Source organism: Lemur catta, chromosome X (assembly GCF_020740605.2).
Source record: "Lemur catta isolate mLemCat1 chromosome X, mLemCat1.pri, whole genome shotgun sequence".
In the NCBI taxonomy this organism is placed as follows: domain Eukaryota; kingdom Metazoa; phylum Chordata; class Mammalia; order Primates; family Lemuridae; genus Lemur; species Lemur catta.
Window position 1 is genome coordinate 30274508 of NC_059155.1, and position 16221 is coordinate 30290728.

General features: G+C 40.3%; 1 protein-coding gene across 1 annotated transcript in view; it reads right to left on the reverse strand.

The window, feature by feature from the left end:
- AIFM1 (apoptosis inducing factor mitochondria associated 1) overlaps positions 1 to 12130 on the reverse strand; it is a 31944-nt gene extending 19814 nt beyond the window's left edge. The window contains exons 1-2 of the mRNA XM_045538012.1: positions 11793 to 12130; positions 3588 to 3730 (exon numbers count right to left, since the gene is read on the reverse strand). Of these exons, the coding sequence (XP_045393968.1) occupies positions 3588 to 3730; positions 11793 to 11898 (249 nt within the window). The 5' untranslated portion in view covers positions 11899 to 12130. The remainder of the gene's footprint in view (positions 1 to 3587; positions 3731 to 11792) is intronic.
- Between the last annotated feature and the right edge of the window lie 4091 nt (positions 12131 to 16221).

Sequence of the window (16221 nt, forward strand, 5' to 3'; positions counted from 1 at the left end):
AAAAGGTGAACATGGTGGTGTTTATTCGACTTAATTGAATTTGAAAGGAAACAGGTCATTTTCTGAGTGAGGCAATGAGATCCTATCAGTTTAACAATGGCAAAGGGCCCAAATACTAAAATCTCACTAAGTATTCTACAGGCCACTTTGGCTCTGTCCACTGACAAATAACAGAAGACCAAGATTAGGGGACCTTCCTATGGTCCTAGAGAATGTCACCAGCAAGAGGAGGAAAAATTCTCACATCAACGACAATCAGGAGTTTATTTTTACAATCCAAGTGGCAGAAACACTGTTCAAATCATTGTTTCTCAAACTGTGGTTATAACCCATTAGTGGGCTGTGAAATCAATTTAGTAGGTTATGACCAACTTAGAAAAAAACACAAACAGAAGAGAATAGAAAGTATTAGAGTATACTGCACCTAGTAAGAGCAGCATTTCTTGAAATTTTTAGTTTTATGTATGTGTAGTTATCTAACAGGTTGCAAGATACGATGTATTTCTTTCTGTGGACGATGGTAAAAATTTCAAAAGTCCACTGGTTTTCCCCCTTCTTTTGGGGGGATAAAGTGGGAGGAAGGTGAAGAGCCCCAATACAGGAATTTCTAAGGTAGTATTTATACTTAAATTAGGAACATTTCCTCAAATGAGAAAAAAGTTACGTAGGAACACTGCTATGGACTGAATGCCTGTGTTCTCCGCCCCCCCCCCCAATTCATATGTTGAAACCCTAACCCCCAGTGTGATGATATTTGGTGATGGGGTTTTAGGGAGATGATAAAGGTTAAATGAAGTCGTAAGTGTAGAGCCCTAATCTCACAGGGCTAGTGCCTTATAAGAAAAGGAAAAGACACTAGAGCTCCCTTGCTCACTCTCTTTAGCTCCCTCCCCACCCCCACCATGTGAGGACACAGCAAGAAGGTGGCTGTCTGAAAGCCAAGAAGAGAGCCTTCACCAGAAACTGAGCCCTGTCTGACCTTAATCTTGGACTTTCCAGCCTTCAAAACCATGAGAAAATGAACTTCTGTTGTTTAAACCGCACAGTCTGTGGTATTTTGTTATGGCAGCCTGAGAAACTAACACAAACATTAAACAACTTATAGCCATGTCTCATCAAATTCTGAACACTGACTTTAACCGTTCTCTTGAGACTAGTATCAATTTCAGAGAAAAAAAAAATCTAAGCCAACTCTGATCAAGTTTTCAGTGATTTAAAACCTAAAACAAAACTAGTGCAAAATAGTTTGATAACAGCTGTAGGTAGACAAAAGCTTATCATTTAATTTGGAACCACTATAATATAGTAGCTTCATTATTACCAGTGTTGGATAAACACAGAGTGCAGTGAGGCATTTAACTGAATGGCTTGAGAGGAACTTATGGTTCTTAGATATTTCTAAGGCAGGAGAAAGCAACAGTGACCGGCCCTGTCTTGTAGCTTGGCATCAAGAGAATTTGTATGGTCAACTCTGTGGAGGGCATCCAACTCTGGTATAGCAACACAAACCAGAGGTTTATCAGGTTTAAATTGTTACACACATATCAAATACATACACTTTAAATCTATTTTTGAATGAATGGGGTGGGACTGATGGGAAAAGTTGAGAGAGGTATGAAATGGAAAAGTCAAGGCTCAGAAGGTAGTATCTGAGTTATGAATGAGAGGCATTTAAGAAAGCAAGCTATATGAATGGGTTAGCTTGTACCATTTCAGCCACTAGTTTGACCAAATTATAGATTACGAAAGGGACACTGCCAAATGAATTTACTTTTAAATAGAGGCTGTGGGTGAGTGGGGAGAATATTACAATTTCTATGGCTTTTTGGACCTCCTCAGAAGCATTCAATAAAATGCCTTTTCACAGTAAAAGTTGGGTTGGTTCCCACAAAACACAAAAATGATTCAAAATGGTGTTCTTTACTTGCTATTCAACATTTTACTCTTTGAGACTGTCTTGTCAGAGATGCAGCACTAAAGCACAATATAATTTAGCATCATAAAACATAATCATGAAATTGGCAAAAGTTTCAAAGAAAGAGTTGATGATAAGGATTTGTAACAATCATTAGACATATCTGGTAGGACTTCAACATTTTGAAGAATGAGATTTAAGGACTCTCTAGCAACTGACAATGTCCCTTTAATAAATACCTAAAGAAAGCACATGCTGTGAATATTTTTGTATTCTAACGGATCAAGTTTTCATTAGTGCCATGGTCTCACCCACCCTACCCCAAAATATATTTTAGTGTAAACATCTTACATAATAAACTCCTGCCCCAGTCACTGTTGCTCCTATAATTAAGAAGTATACTAGGCTGCTGCCATCTTTCCCAGAAGCACCTGTAGTCGCTAGTGATCTAGAAGGGGATCCTAGGTGATGACACTGCACAACTGTAGGTAAAGGTAAGGCCAAGGAGGAAACAAAAGGAAATAGAAAGTGCACTAAGTATTAATGAAGAAATATTCAATACAAAGGCAGGGAAGCAGTTTTGGTTATCCTGTGCTAAAAAAAAGAAAAAAGAAAAAAATGCTGCTCCAGGATTGGAGGAGAATACATATTTCCTCAAAGCATCTTATCACACAGATCTCATGTATTTCTTACTCTGATTTGACTCACAGCTGCCAAGAGCTGTCTACTTTTCTTGTGCATTTGGGAGTCTGGTCAGAGTATAAGGATATAGGTCATGTCAAGTAATTTTCATATCCCTGTTTTTAACCTAGCGTCCAAGGAACAAAGTTCACTGTCTTACCAATGTAGAAAGAACTACAATTGTAATGGCATCTAACTATTTGCTCTTAGCAAGTAAAACAAACAGCTTTCTTCAATCAAGGCTGTTACTAGGTGTTATCTAAGTTGGTTCACTCAACCTTACAGGATCCAACTTTAGACTGATCTGCTTAGTCAGAGTAAACCCTGCCAAATTAAAAAAAACCTACAGAATAATTCCTCTGTGACCTGCTAAGCTGATCAGAGTTAATTTAAGAGGATATAATTGTGCTACTATTATGTAGCAGTTAAACGCCATATTTCTCACCTCATACAAACTCCATTCTAAAATCGGAGATTCTAGGCCTGCTTCTATAATTTAGTCTTTGGGTGAGATTCAGGGATAGTTTTCCTTTTAGGAATGCTTAACATTTTTGATTGAAGGCTGTTGTTTTTAAATGTCAATCTCAAGCTGAGGAAAAATAAAATATTTGACAAATAAGTCAAAATCAAATATTGTGCTAAGGAGCTGCAATGAACTTTGACTTTATTCACAGGTTAGTGTGTCACATCCAAGAGAACAGGGACAGTTGTGTGAGTTAGTCAAGTCTAAGAAAACACACTGACATTCAAGTAAAAAGTAAAAAGACAAGTGAAAAGAGCAGAAATCAATCAACATGAGATTAAATTTCAATCATTCCCAAATTGGCTCTAATAGGATATCAGACAGTAGGCACTTTAAAGAAGGCTTTTTGGAAATTTTTCCAAAAGGAGAAAGGGGAATTAGTTGCAAAAGTTTTAAAGCAGAGTAGTATTGAGTCTATTAACGGGAGCTGTTTGGCAGCTTCTTCACACAAGCTGCTTTTCTACTTACATATGCACCAGCTCCTATTGTTGACAAGCCCACAATAAGGACTAACACAGAATTATCGATTTTGCCCCCTGATGCACCAGAGCTAGCCATTTGTCTTGTCATCTGGAGTTCTAGAGGAACATGCCATCGCTGGAACAAGTTGCCTAAGGAACATAATTTATTAAGACACACACATACAAAAATAAAATAGTTAATACATGTTTATGATTAAATGTCAATGCATTGAACAAGTAAAGACTTATTGCCTACTGGGCTGCGGGTGTTCACTGTTAAATGACCAAGAGAGATATAATCAAAACTGTACATATAAATACTACAGATATCTGAATGAACATAAGTTGCTGGAGTTTTTAAAATGCCACCCAGTGAGGAAATTTATAGCTTCCAGAAAAGATCATGAAAAATGTATAAGCAGTTCAGTTCATCAAATACCTCTTTTCATGTCCTCCCCATAACTGAAGTAAACACAGAGAGATGACTGAATAGGTAGATATAAAAAGTTAACAATGGGCTACCTCGGACATTATAACAACCATTTAAGGAGCAATCTAAATGGCCCAAATCTTGCACAAAATAAAACCCTGCAATGCAATCTAACCAGGACACAGTTCGGTCTTGTGTGAAAGACAATGTGTTCTGGAAGACAGAAACACTAATGCTTAGAAGAAAATCAGAAAACATTAATACTAACCTAGCTCTATCACTTAAAAATAAAAAAAAGAAAAAGAAAGATAAAAAATTAAAAAAAAAAATTAAAGAAAAAAAGAAGAAAATCAGAAAACAAAATTTAAAAATGAATTTATCTCCCCCAAAGAACTGAAGAATTTTGGACTATGACATAATTTTTAGAATGACAAAATTTAAAGTGTCCACCAACTACTTGGCTCTTACTCCTCCAAATTAATATAGAATATTTTGATGTAAAGTTATGTAGACCTAAGTAATGATCTGGTGATCACAATAACACTCACACATGGAAACATAGGAGTTTCATAGGTTTCTTTCTCCAGGAGGGTGCTGACATTTTCAGATGAAGGAAGATCTCAGGTACCTTCTCTGCTTGTAATTATTCCTGTTTGTGGACTATCAACCTAGAGCAGCACATTTTTTCTGCAAGGGACTAGACAGTAAATATTTTTAGCTTTGTGGGCCATTTTGTCTCTGCTGCAAATACTCAATTCAGCTGATGCTGAGAAAAAGCAGCCGCAGACAATAGATAAATGAATGGATGTGGCCATGTTCCCATAAAACTTTATTTATGAACACTGAAATTTGAATTTTATATAATTTTCATGTGTCACAAAATGGTCTATTTTTTCCCTGGCCATTTAAAAATGTAAAAACCACTCTTAGCTCATGGGGCATACAAAAGCAGGAGGCAGCTGACCGGGTGTGGCCTGTGGCTGTAGTTTGCAACCCTCAAGAGCACATCAGAATCCCCTGGAGGACTTGTGAATACATAGCTGGCCAGGCCTCAGCCTCAGAGTTTCTTATTCAATACATCAGGCATGGGGATCAAGAATGTGCATTTCCAACAAGTTTCTAGGGGATGCTGCTGCTGCTGTTATGGTGGGGGACCATACTTTGAGAACCTTCTATCTAGAGGCTGGTACATATGTTCCTGTCCTGACTAGGCTTTAAAAGACAAATAGAATGGGCACTGGTAGTAACATCCCATCTGTACTTGTAGATATTAGAAATAGGGAGAGCTCAACTTTGCTTTCACAATGTCAGGGCACAGAGGGGTAAAAATAAGCCCAATGAAGGTCTGCAGTCTCTTATTTGAAAGCCTTAGAACCATGTGTGTTTTGGAACTCAGAATTGTTTAGTCTTAATTATATAGTGCATATACCACATAGTGACACCAAGCACAGTAAAGGGCTGCAACCCATAGTCAAACACATTGATATTTGTATGACCACACTAAGTGAGATGTTAAAAAGATTATAAGTAGCCTCTTTCCAGTTCAATTCAAGTTTTAGTGGCAAATGAATTACAAAAACCTCATGGTCCTATTTTGATTTCTGAATTATAGATAAGAGACTTTGGGGCCAGATGCAGGTGTAATCCTAGCCCTCAGGGAGGCCAAGAAGGGAGGATCACTTGAGGCCAGGAGTTCGAGACCAGCCTAAGCAAGAGTGAGACCCTGGGCCGGGCATGGTGGCTCACACCTGTAATCTTAGCACTCTGGGAAGCCGAGGTAGGTGGATCGTTTGAGCTCAGGAGTTCCAGACCAGCCTGAGCAAGAGCGAGACCCCATCTCTCCTAAAAATAGAAGGAAATTATATGGACAACCAAAATATATATATAGAAAAAATAAGCCGGGCATGGTGGCGCATGCCTGTAGTCCCAGCTACTTGGGAGGCTGAGGCAGGAGGATCGCTGGAGCCCAGGAGTTTGAAGTTGCTGTGAGCTAGGCTGACACCATGGCACTCTAGTCTGGGCAACAGAGTGAGACTCTGTCTCAAAAAAAAAAAAAAAAAAGAGTGAGACCCTGTATCTACAATAAATAGGAAAATTAGCCAGGCAGGGTGGCATGCCCCTGTAGTCCCAGCCACTAGGGAGGCTGAGGCAGGAGAATTGCCTGAACTCAGGAGTTTGAGGTTGCAGTGAGTTATGATGACACCATTGCACTGTAGCCTGGGCAACAGAGCAAGACTCTGTCTTCAAAAGAAAAAAAAAATGCTTTGGATCTATACTCTTAGAAAAGGAAATGTATTTTTTTTTTTACTGTTCTTATTTCTTACCTGTTTTAGAATCCTTCTTCATCACATGAAATAAAATGGTTTAAATTTGGAAATAAAAATAAATTATGAAAATAAAAACATGAATGGGGGAGAAGCTTATCTCAATTTGGGCAAGCTTTTGATTTTCAGAAGGGCACAAAAATGATGAAACATTAAAAGTAGAAACTGGGCTGGGTAAGGTGGCTCACACCTGTAATTCTAGCACTCTGGGACTCTGAGGCAGGAGGATCACTTGAGGTCAGGAGTTCGAGACCAGCCTGAGCAAGAGCGAGACCCCCGTCTCTACCAAAAATAGAAAAAATTAGCTGGGCAACTAAAAATAGAAAAAATTAGCCGGGTGTGGTGGTATGTGCCTGTAGTCCTAGCTACTCAGGAGGCTGAGGCAGGAGGATCACTTGAGCCCAGGAATTTGAGGTTGCTGTAAGCTAGGCTGACGCCATGGCATTCTAGCCCGGGCAACAGAGCAAGACTCTGTCTCAAAAAACAAAACAAAAAAAAAAGTAGAAACTAATTAACTCTCAGAGCTTAGAAAATGAAACCAGTTAGGAAAAGTTCAACATGGTTAAGTTTAGTTCAACAAATTTAGTTTGTCTTCTACCTCCACTCCAGGTTCATTTACTAAAAATAATTGTTTAAAAATTCTGTTTACCTCTCTAGAAGACCCTAAATACAGACATCATAACAAATTTGTTTTAATATAATACTGATATGTTTATTCTGTTTTTGCTTGCTTTTCACAAACCGATAAAACTAAGATTGTAGATTTGGGAAAGTTCAGCAGCTTTTGCCTCAATTTGCCAAAAAAAAAAAAAAGAAGAAAAGGAAGAAAGAAAAGAAAAAAGACATTTAAAAGTAAATTGATGTTTAAACTGATAAGAACAGATACCATAAATCCTAAGTGTGAGGACGAAACTGCTCACACTCAAGCTTAGCCAAAAGGCTGAGAAGCAATCAGTAAATTGATTTTTTAGAAAGGAAACTGGTTAATATTTAAACTACTGACTGCCTGAAAAGAAATGTAATACAACCTTATCATTAACAAACCAACTTTTTACATACCCATAAAGTGATTAAGTAACTTTAATTTTGTAAAAGATGCTAAGTATTGTATGTTTACATCCCCCCCATTTTCTTTTACCCATAAAATTACTTCCATACCTTTCTCCCCATGGCTTCAAAATTTTACATCATGACTGAAACATGCCTTTTCAGTTGTCTTACTAATGTGGGAAAAGCCAGCTTAACTCCTTGACTTCTCATTATTGAGCCAGTTTACTTGTTTTAGGTCTTCTGCAGTCAAATTACACAGACGGTGTGGTTTTTCTCTCACACTTAGGATTCAATTCTCAATAAGCCAATTTGCAACAGTGCCTGACACATAGTAAGAGTTCAATAAATATTTGTCAGGCCGGGCGCGGTGGCCCACGCCTGTAATCCTAGCACTCTGGGAGGCCGAGGCGGGTGGATCGCTCAAGGTCAGGAGTGCTCGAGGTCAGGAGTTCGAGACCAGCCTGAGCAAGAGCGAGACCCCGTCTCTACTAAAAATAGAAAGAAATTATCTGGCCAACTAAAAATATATATAGAAAAAATTAGCCGGGCATGGTGGCGCATGCCTGTAGTCCCAGCTACTCAGGAGGCTGAGGCAGGAGGATCGCTTGAGCCCAGGAGTTTGAGGTTGCTGTGAGCTGGGCCGATGCCATGGCACTCGCTCTAGCCCGGGCAACACAGCGAGACTCTGTCTCAAAAATAAGTAAATAAATATTTGTCGAGTTAGTGAATGAAGGAAGAAAACAGAAGTTCTTTCTAATTCTACTGATATTGACTGAACATTTTATTTTATTTTTTTTATTGACAGGGTCTTGATATGTTACTCAGGCTGTCCTTGAACTGCTGGGCTCAATATATTCTCTCACCTCGGCCTCCTGAGTGCTGGGACTACAGGCACTCACCACTGCACCCTGCTGACTGCACATTTTAAAGAATTAAGTTTTAGCCAGATCCCATTTACTTCAGGTTGCTTAATAATAAATTAGTAACCTCACACACCACAGACTAGCATTAGCATAGTACCTAAACCAGCAAGTTCATTTCTGTTGGTTTCATAATCTGTTTTTCCATACTCCCAGATAGTCTTTTCCAGAAATACATCTTCATAATTGAGGCATCTAGGAATCCCGAATGGTTAAGAGGTTATATGCTCTTAAGACTTGTTTCCTAAGTGTAAAACTGATTTTTCCAACATGGATAAAACACAGTACAAGACAAGCCTAGTTTGTCTATTGTAGCCAGATGACTCTTTATAAGAATCCAACAACTATTTAACTTTATCAGCCTTTGTTTAGTATCAACCCTTGTTGGAATTTCAAGGGAATCAGAGTAGTAACCACTATAGTACAGTGTGAACCACTCTGATGAAAGGCACAAAAGGAAAAAATGATTTAGATGACAGAAAAATAAATCTAACAAATCTAACTCTGTTCTGCAAATTTAGGTCCTTAATAGTACTGAACTAGAGTTTAGTCACTGAGAATTTACCATGTGCCAGACTGGACAAAACACTGAGGACAGAAAAACAAATGGGACATAATCCATGTCCTCAGGTAGTACATAGTTTAGGAGGAGAAAATGGCTGTTACTATTCTAAATATGAGAACATGGGCTTGATATAATTCACAAGAGACTCAAGGTTGCTCAGTTTGGTTTTTTGATCCTTAGGTCAATGAAACAGAAAGGAAAGAATCACTACTCATCCAAAACTATATTTATCAAACTTGCCTGATCAAATCAATTATATCAGGGGCTTGTTAAAATACAGATTCCCAGATTCTCATTCATTCTTATTCTCATTCCCAGGACTCTCTTGGAGATCCTAGAGTAGGTTTGGAGTCGGTCTTCCACTTGATTCATATGACTAAGTAATTTTTGGAAATGTGATCTAGAAGAAAGTTAAGACATATAGCAACTCCTTCAAAAAGTTAGAATATGTCTAGAAAATTGAACTTATTAACTGGTTACAGAAAAGGTGGACTTCCCAAAGATTTTCTTCTGGAAAGCCTTGTCTCAGCAGAAAGAGTGGGGGAAGATTCATCTTCTAGGCTTCAAAGAAAAAGTGTCATTTGGCAGTGTCCAGGAAGCCAGGATCCTTGCCCACAAGGAGTTCAGTTTCCTTTTTAAAGAGGAGAGAAGGAGTCCAAATAAAGAAAAATGTTCAAACATTTGAACCTTAGGTCAGGGAGCTGGTGATCAGTTTGATCCCATGGGCAGCACAATGTTTGGTGACCAAATAAAATATTATAAAACAGAAAATATCTATTATCTAACCCATCTGCTCACTCCTCAGTGCTGAATGCAGACATAGAGTGGTGACTATTAGTTACTCTCAATCATATCTAAAAGGAGGTAGAGCATCCAAATAAAGTAAATAAACAAATAGTAGCCATTATGGTTTTAAGGCAAAACACAACATATAATGGAAGTGAACCTGACAATGGTGATAGATGTGGATGAGACAGATGCAAGGCAGGTTTAAAGGTAAGGTGGGGGGTGGGAAAAGGTATATAAATAAACATTGCCTCTTCCCCACTTGTGCAAAAACATATGGTAGATGCCAGTATATGAAAAAGAAATCAGATTAAAAGCAATTAGTAATCAAGCCACAAAAGAGTTAATTCCTAAAATGAGAGTATCAAAATTTCTTTTTGAAATTATAACTCTACCCTCACCCAGTTTTAAAGGCAGGTGAAGTCATACTCTGGTTCATGGCCAAAGGACAAAGAATACATGTATAAAAAGAGATGGATGGATATGTCAGGAAGTCAGAATATATTGTACAGTAGACTGCCTTCAAACAAAGCCATGCACTGGAAAAAACCATTTGAGTCTGTACTTTTCAGTAGTTCTAATGTCACCAACCACCTTCAAATGTCTAATAAATCAATTTAACTTTGCAAATGTATATTTAATTGATGAGAACTTTTGCTCAGACTTAAGAATACTGGTAAAAGCTGAGTCTTAAGCAAAATAAGTACACAAAGTTTGAAAGGTCAGTGTGGATGAAAATCTTCAGGTTATCTGAATTTCTGTGTAAATTTCTGTGCAACTTACATAGAGCACCATCATTTCAATGCACAAAACCCACACAGATGACATCCATTGATGGGTCATTAGTTTAAAAGCTAAGGCAAAGTTTTTTAAGTTCCAAGAGCAATATGTCCTAGGACATAACTCAGATAAACCCATCAGGAAACATTTTCTTCATTCATAGCAACTAGAAAAACTGTTCAACTGCACATTTGCAAAGACCCTAACAATCCAAGGGTAATATTTTCCACTTTTTATTTTTAAAGCACCCAGAAGGTGTTTCTGTATTGCAAAGGCCTCAAAAATAACTTCTGACATTGCAAAGGCAAATGCCCTGGGGGTGGACATTCAAAGACTGTTTTTTTTTTTTTTAAATACACCTCCTACAGGTGGATAATTCATTATCCCCATGAAGTTGTGCAGGTTGAAAATAAGCAGGCTGAAACCATGTTCAGATAAATTCATAGATATCTGGTACACAATGGACTAATTACTGGGAAGGAGGCGGATTCATTCTTTTTGAAGTCAAACTTTAGGAAGCAGTGTGGTGTTGTAGCAAGGGGATAGGGACCTAGAGACTAGCGAACTATCCTTAGCTCTACCTATTAATTAATTATGTGACCTTTGGCAAGTAATTTACCCTCTCTGTGCCTCAGTTTATTATCTATAAAACGAGTGGCTTGAACTTTACTACAAAATCCCCTCCAGCTCTAAAATTTGATTAAACAACTTCATGGTGGAAAAATACAGTGTGTTCTGCAAACTGCTTCTTTGAAGCATTAAAGGCTACCAAGAATTACACTGACCAAGCATCTCAAATAAATTCTGGGCCAATTCTCTTGGTGTCTGGTGCACAAACGACTGACTCCTTACTTGCACTGCACCATGTCTGTTTCAAAGGGCATTTAAATCTATGGATCTCATCTGTGGTTTGGAAGGTAGAGCAGGTAATGCCCTCATTTACACAAGAAACTTAGGCGTAGGATTTAAACGTCCTGTTTAAAGTCTCACAGTCGGTAATTCACAAAGTCTACTTGACCTCATTGCTCTAAAAAAGTGGGGTGGGGGTCACGGGGAGACGGCGATGGACAATATGAGATGACCAGTTGTTCTGTTATACCTGAACAGGAAACCCACCCAGGAAAGGGCCTCAAGCCGGCTACTGGGTTCAAATCTCTTGAAGGTCAGGTCAGCACGGCTGGGCCGACTCCTCTGGTTGCAAAACTCAGGGTTTTTGGGTCCCGCCAATTTGGAATTCACGCGACTGAGTGTGTTAAGTTTTATGAGGGGGTGGGAGAGGGCTGCAAGTCACAGGGAGCCTAAGGCGTCCAGGCCCTGGGACACCGAGGTGGGGGGTTGTCCGCGATGGGTCAGTCACCTGGGAGCCGGTTCCTCTGCCTCGGGCTTCGGACGCACACGGTCCGCACCAAGGGCACCAGCTTCTGCTTCAAAGCACCCGCCGCAAGGCCTCCACACCGGAACATTTCGGCGACCGCTACTCTGGACCTCCTCCTTTCTTTTCTTCTTACTCACCGACCAACGGGTCAAACACCGTGGGCCCCAGCTCGCTCCCCCCCCTCCCTTTACACGCACACTACGCAGGCTCCTCCTCCCAGCTCCGGGTGGGCATTGGACAGTGAAGCCGGCCCGCGGGAGCCGGAGAAGGGGAAGGCGACCGGAGGCATACTGCGCAGGCGTAGCACTCAGTGCCGCGTTGCGATTGGTCCGCACAGGAAGAAGGTTCGCGCACGCGCTTAGCTGCCCGCACGCTTGCTAGTGTCCCGGCTCCCGTTAGCAAGTTTCCGCGAGTTGGTGGCAACGGGTTGGGTTGAGCGAGTTTGGGAAGCTTTCCAGGGAGGGACCAGTGGAGCCGCTTTGCATGGCGGTTATGGCTGGTGCTGACGCTGTGTCGGTGACGGGAAGTGCTAACAGCGCCTTACAAAGCATGGCCCCAGCACCGCACTTTGTCCTTTGCTTTTAGGCCACTAGTTACTGGGTACTTAAGCCTTCCGGATTCTCTTGTTAAGGTCCACTTCCAGTCTTTCCATGGGTCCGAGTCGAGGAACCTGGCTTCCCAGACCCGGCATGTACTTCCATGTTTTAGAACTTGCTGGCACTTTCCCACCTAACCCGTTTCCAGGACAACTAATCATTCCGTGCTCTCTTTTCCCATATTATTTTATATTGTGCAATTCTGTGTCCTAGCATTTGTACCAGGTGCTGTGGATAGTCTCCTGTTATTATGGCTTCGGTGCTTTGAGAGCAAGGTGCTGGCAAAAAGAGTTCGTGCTTCACAGACTTAGTGTGAGAGATGTCTTAAACTGGGCTTTCAGGCTTGTGGGAGGATTAGGGTGAGGGGCTGAGTGTAAATAGGCGTTTTGACTCTGCCAAATGTAAGCTAAATTAGAAATAATGTTTTGGCTGTGTGCAGAACGTAACGCGCCTTTTCCAAGGATTTGGGTTACATATTCATTTAACAAGTACTATTGAGCATTTGCCGCTTCAACTGTACCATGAAAGGGGCTCTGGTGGGTATGAAAAGTACAGACGGTCCCTGATTTATGACTCACGATGGTTCGAATTTTGATTTTTCGACTTTGTGATGGGTTTATCAGGACATAACCTCTTGTAAGCCTAGGAGCATCTGGACTTAAAGTGGTTCAGCTTACGATTGTTTTTTTTTACTTTACAATGAGTTTATGGGGCATTAAATTCATTTGCAACTTAAGATATTTTGGACTTACAATGGGTTTATTGGGACATAGCCTTATGGTAAATTGAGGAGCATCTGCATAGGAAGTGGTCACTGTCTAGTTGGTGAGATGACATATACTGGTCATTGAAATAATAAATAATATCTGATCTAGTGCCAGAGCAAGAGAGGAGTATGGGATGGGAATCTCTAAGGAAGAACTTCTTGCAAGACGTGATATTTGAGCCATGTCTTGAAGGATGAGTAGTAAAATTCAAATAGTGGAGAAGGAACGATATTTCAGATGGTCAATACATTGGGACAAAAGATAACAGTTTTAATGGTTAAGCATGTTGACCTTGAATCCAGACACACCCAGGTTGGATCCTGGCTCTGCCATTTGGGCAAGTCACTTAACTGTGCTTCATTTTCCTTATCTGCCAATCTCACAGGGGTGTTAGGAAAACCTAATGAGCTAATATTTGTAGAGTGTCTTAGAGGAAGCACCATGCTGTTTGTTAAATTAAAATGTATTAAAAAACAAAAGACAGCACATTTTCAGGGGACAATGACCAGAGAGTATGTACACACTTGGAAATAGGGATAAGGACAGGTAAGTATGCTTGGGCCAGATTTGAACTGGCAAAACTGTTTGGCCCTAACCTTGTAGGTGATTTTTCATAGTGGAACAGGGATAGGAAATGAAATTACAAAGGCATTGTTTTAGGAAGTTTAATCCACGAGGTAATCTTTATTGGGTGAAAATGATCCAGGGTTCCCTTACCCATTAAACAGAGTAGATTAGTGTTAAGAAATGCAGGCAATGGGTGACATTTTACCTAGAGCTGCTTTGGGGGATAAATATTGAAAATATCAATTTCAGAGTAAGGTAAAAATTATATTTCCTTAATATTTTAAAGGCCTTAAGACATTGATGTTTATTGGTATTCATAAAAACTATTAATAAACATGGATTGATTAAATACAAAGTTAATTGTGTCTGTTGGTGAAAGAAACTTTGGAAAACTGCCAAAATCATGATAATAAGGTATCTATGAAAACAACTGCATACATTCAAAAGACAATTATTTAATAATGCACAGTTAACAAAAAGACATTCTACAGTACATTTAGTTTTTTTGCAATAGGTGCAATGAAGTAGTTTCCTGTTAATTAAAAATTATATTTTATCTCTTTTTTGCAAAAGCAATATATATTCATTGAACTAATTCCAAAAATGTACGTGAAGTGCTCCCAAAACCTCATGGCACAGAGGTAACATACACTTTTTGTTAGGGCAAGGAACTCATTTTGAGATACCACATTACCAGAAATCAAAGTTTGTTCCTTACAAAGGTAGACTAAGTGATAAGTTTTTGCCAGAATTATACATCTAAATAATCTTATGTGGATTTAATGTTGATTTTTTAACATCTCCTAGGAAGTTGGCATTAATTCTAGCTGTGAGTTGGCAAAGCCTCTTTTCCACTTTATGTACAGGATGTGCCTAATTAATAGTCCCCCCACACACACTTTTTTACAGCTATTCTGTAAAGATCACCAGGGGCATTAGCTTCAAATACAGAGGAATGATCCAGCAAACTATTATCTAGACATTAAACAATTAAAAACCAAAATACTGTAAAATGATGGTTGATACATGGTACAATGCTAATTGGCATTTCATCATGATGGCCTTGGATTAGCCAACTAAGATTAAATCCTTATCTGGATGGTTTTAATGTTGAATATTATAATCTAAGGTTTTAGAAATGGGTGACCCATATGTATGATAAAAGGGTTAGCTGTAAATATATCTGCTAACTCAACTAATAACATTAACCAGAAGACCCCGTTTTGAGTAACTTGGACTTGGTTAAATAGTCACATTCCAATTTGCTTTCAGATATATGGCTGATGCACTGAATTGTTTTTCTCTTAGTGGGAGTGGATTTAGTCACGTTTTTTCTCTTCCTGAAGCTCAGTCTCACATACATAAGGTGGCAGCTCACATGTCCTGCTTGAATCTGACCTTAATGACATTAGCAATAATTCACGTGTCAGTGGTATTGGCATATGTCAATGTTACCTTAGCCTGTGAAATATGTAGAGGGAGGGGTACAATCTTAAAAACAAACAAAATGGGCGCACTTTCTTGTATGTAAATTTTACCTCAGTAAAGTTGACTTCAAACAAACAAATTCTGACCCTGCAAATCACTTGTGGGAAGGGTATGGTGGCCTTGACCAAGATATGTGATGATTAGTAAGCTTTGGGAAGCTGCCCCCTAATACCATAAGGAAGTTGTGTTCATTTATCATCTTCCAAGCATAATCTAGGCTTCTGGCAAATTAGACCCAACCACTTTGTTCTATATTCAGTTGCAGGGGGGGTGAACCCTCCTAGGAATTCCCAACTCCCTTTGAAACTTCACCATTTTGGAAAGACTTATGGTTATACGGAGGGCTCAGGAATGCAAGGCACTGTGGGGCTTATGCCATGTCCCAAGATCCCTCCACCTTGGCCTGTCATGGTTAGCCCCAGAAACAAAGTCCCCTTTTGCTGGAGCTGCCACCACCAGCTTCCCCCCTTCTCTTACCCTCTCCCGCAGCGGGCCTTCCCCATTGGCCAGCCAAACACAACCGACTGCGGCAGCCAATGGGAGCCGCTCTCCTGAACATTCAGAGGATGGGTGCTCGTGGTGTGATGAGGGGAGGTTGGCGCCTGGTACGCGCCCCCCTACATCTGGCAAGTCTGTGACAGAAACTGTAACTAACACTCCCTACACACGCACACTCGCGCCCCCTGGCTCCCTGCTCTCAGCTGTGCGGTCCCCCCGCAAACCGCTGCGTGTCTTGGCAGTACCCTCCCCGGCTGCCTGGGGCCCGCGAGCGCACCTGCTTACTCCATAAGACAGAGCATCCCTTTATCCCAAGGGTCGGGGAGGAGGGGACCAGGAGCGAGGGAGCTGCAGAGGCGCGGCTCAGCTGCCCGCTGCTCCCAAGGCAAAAGAGAGGTATCTTCGCCCCCACCCCACCCTCGCCGAGTTGTGTTGCTCCCAGGCCGAAGTGCTCCGGTGATGCTTTAGGGTGCAACGGTCTTTGTCCTCCCCAGC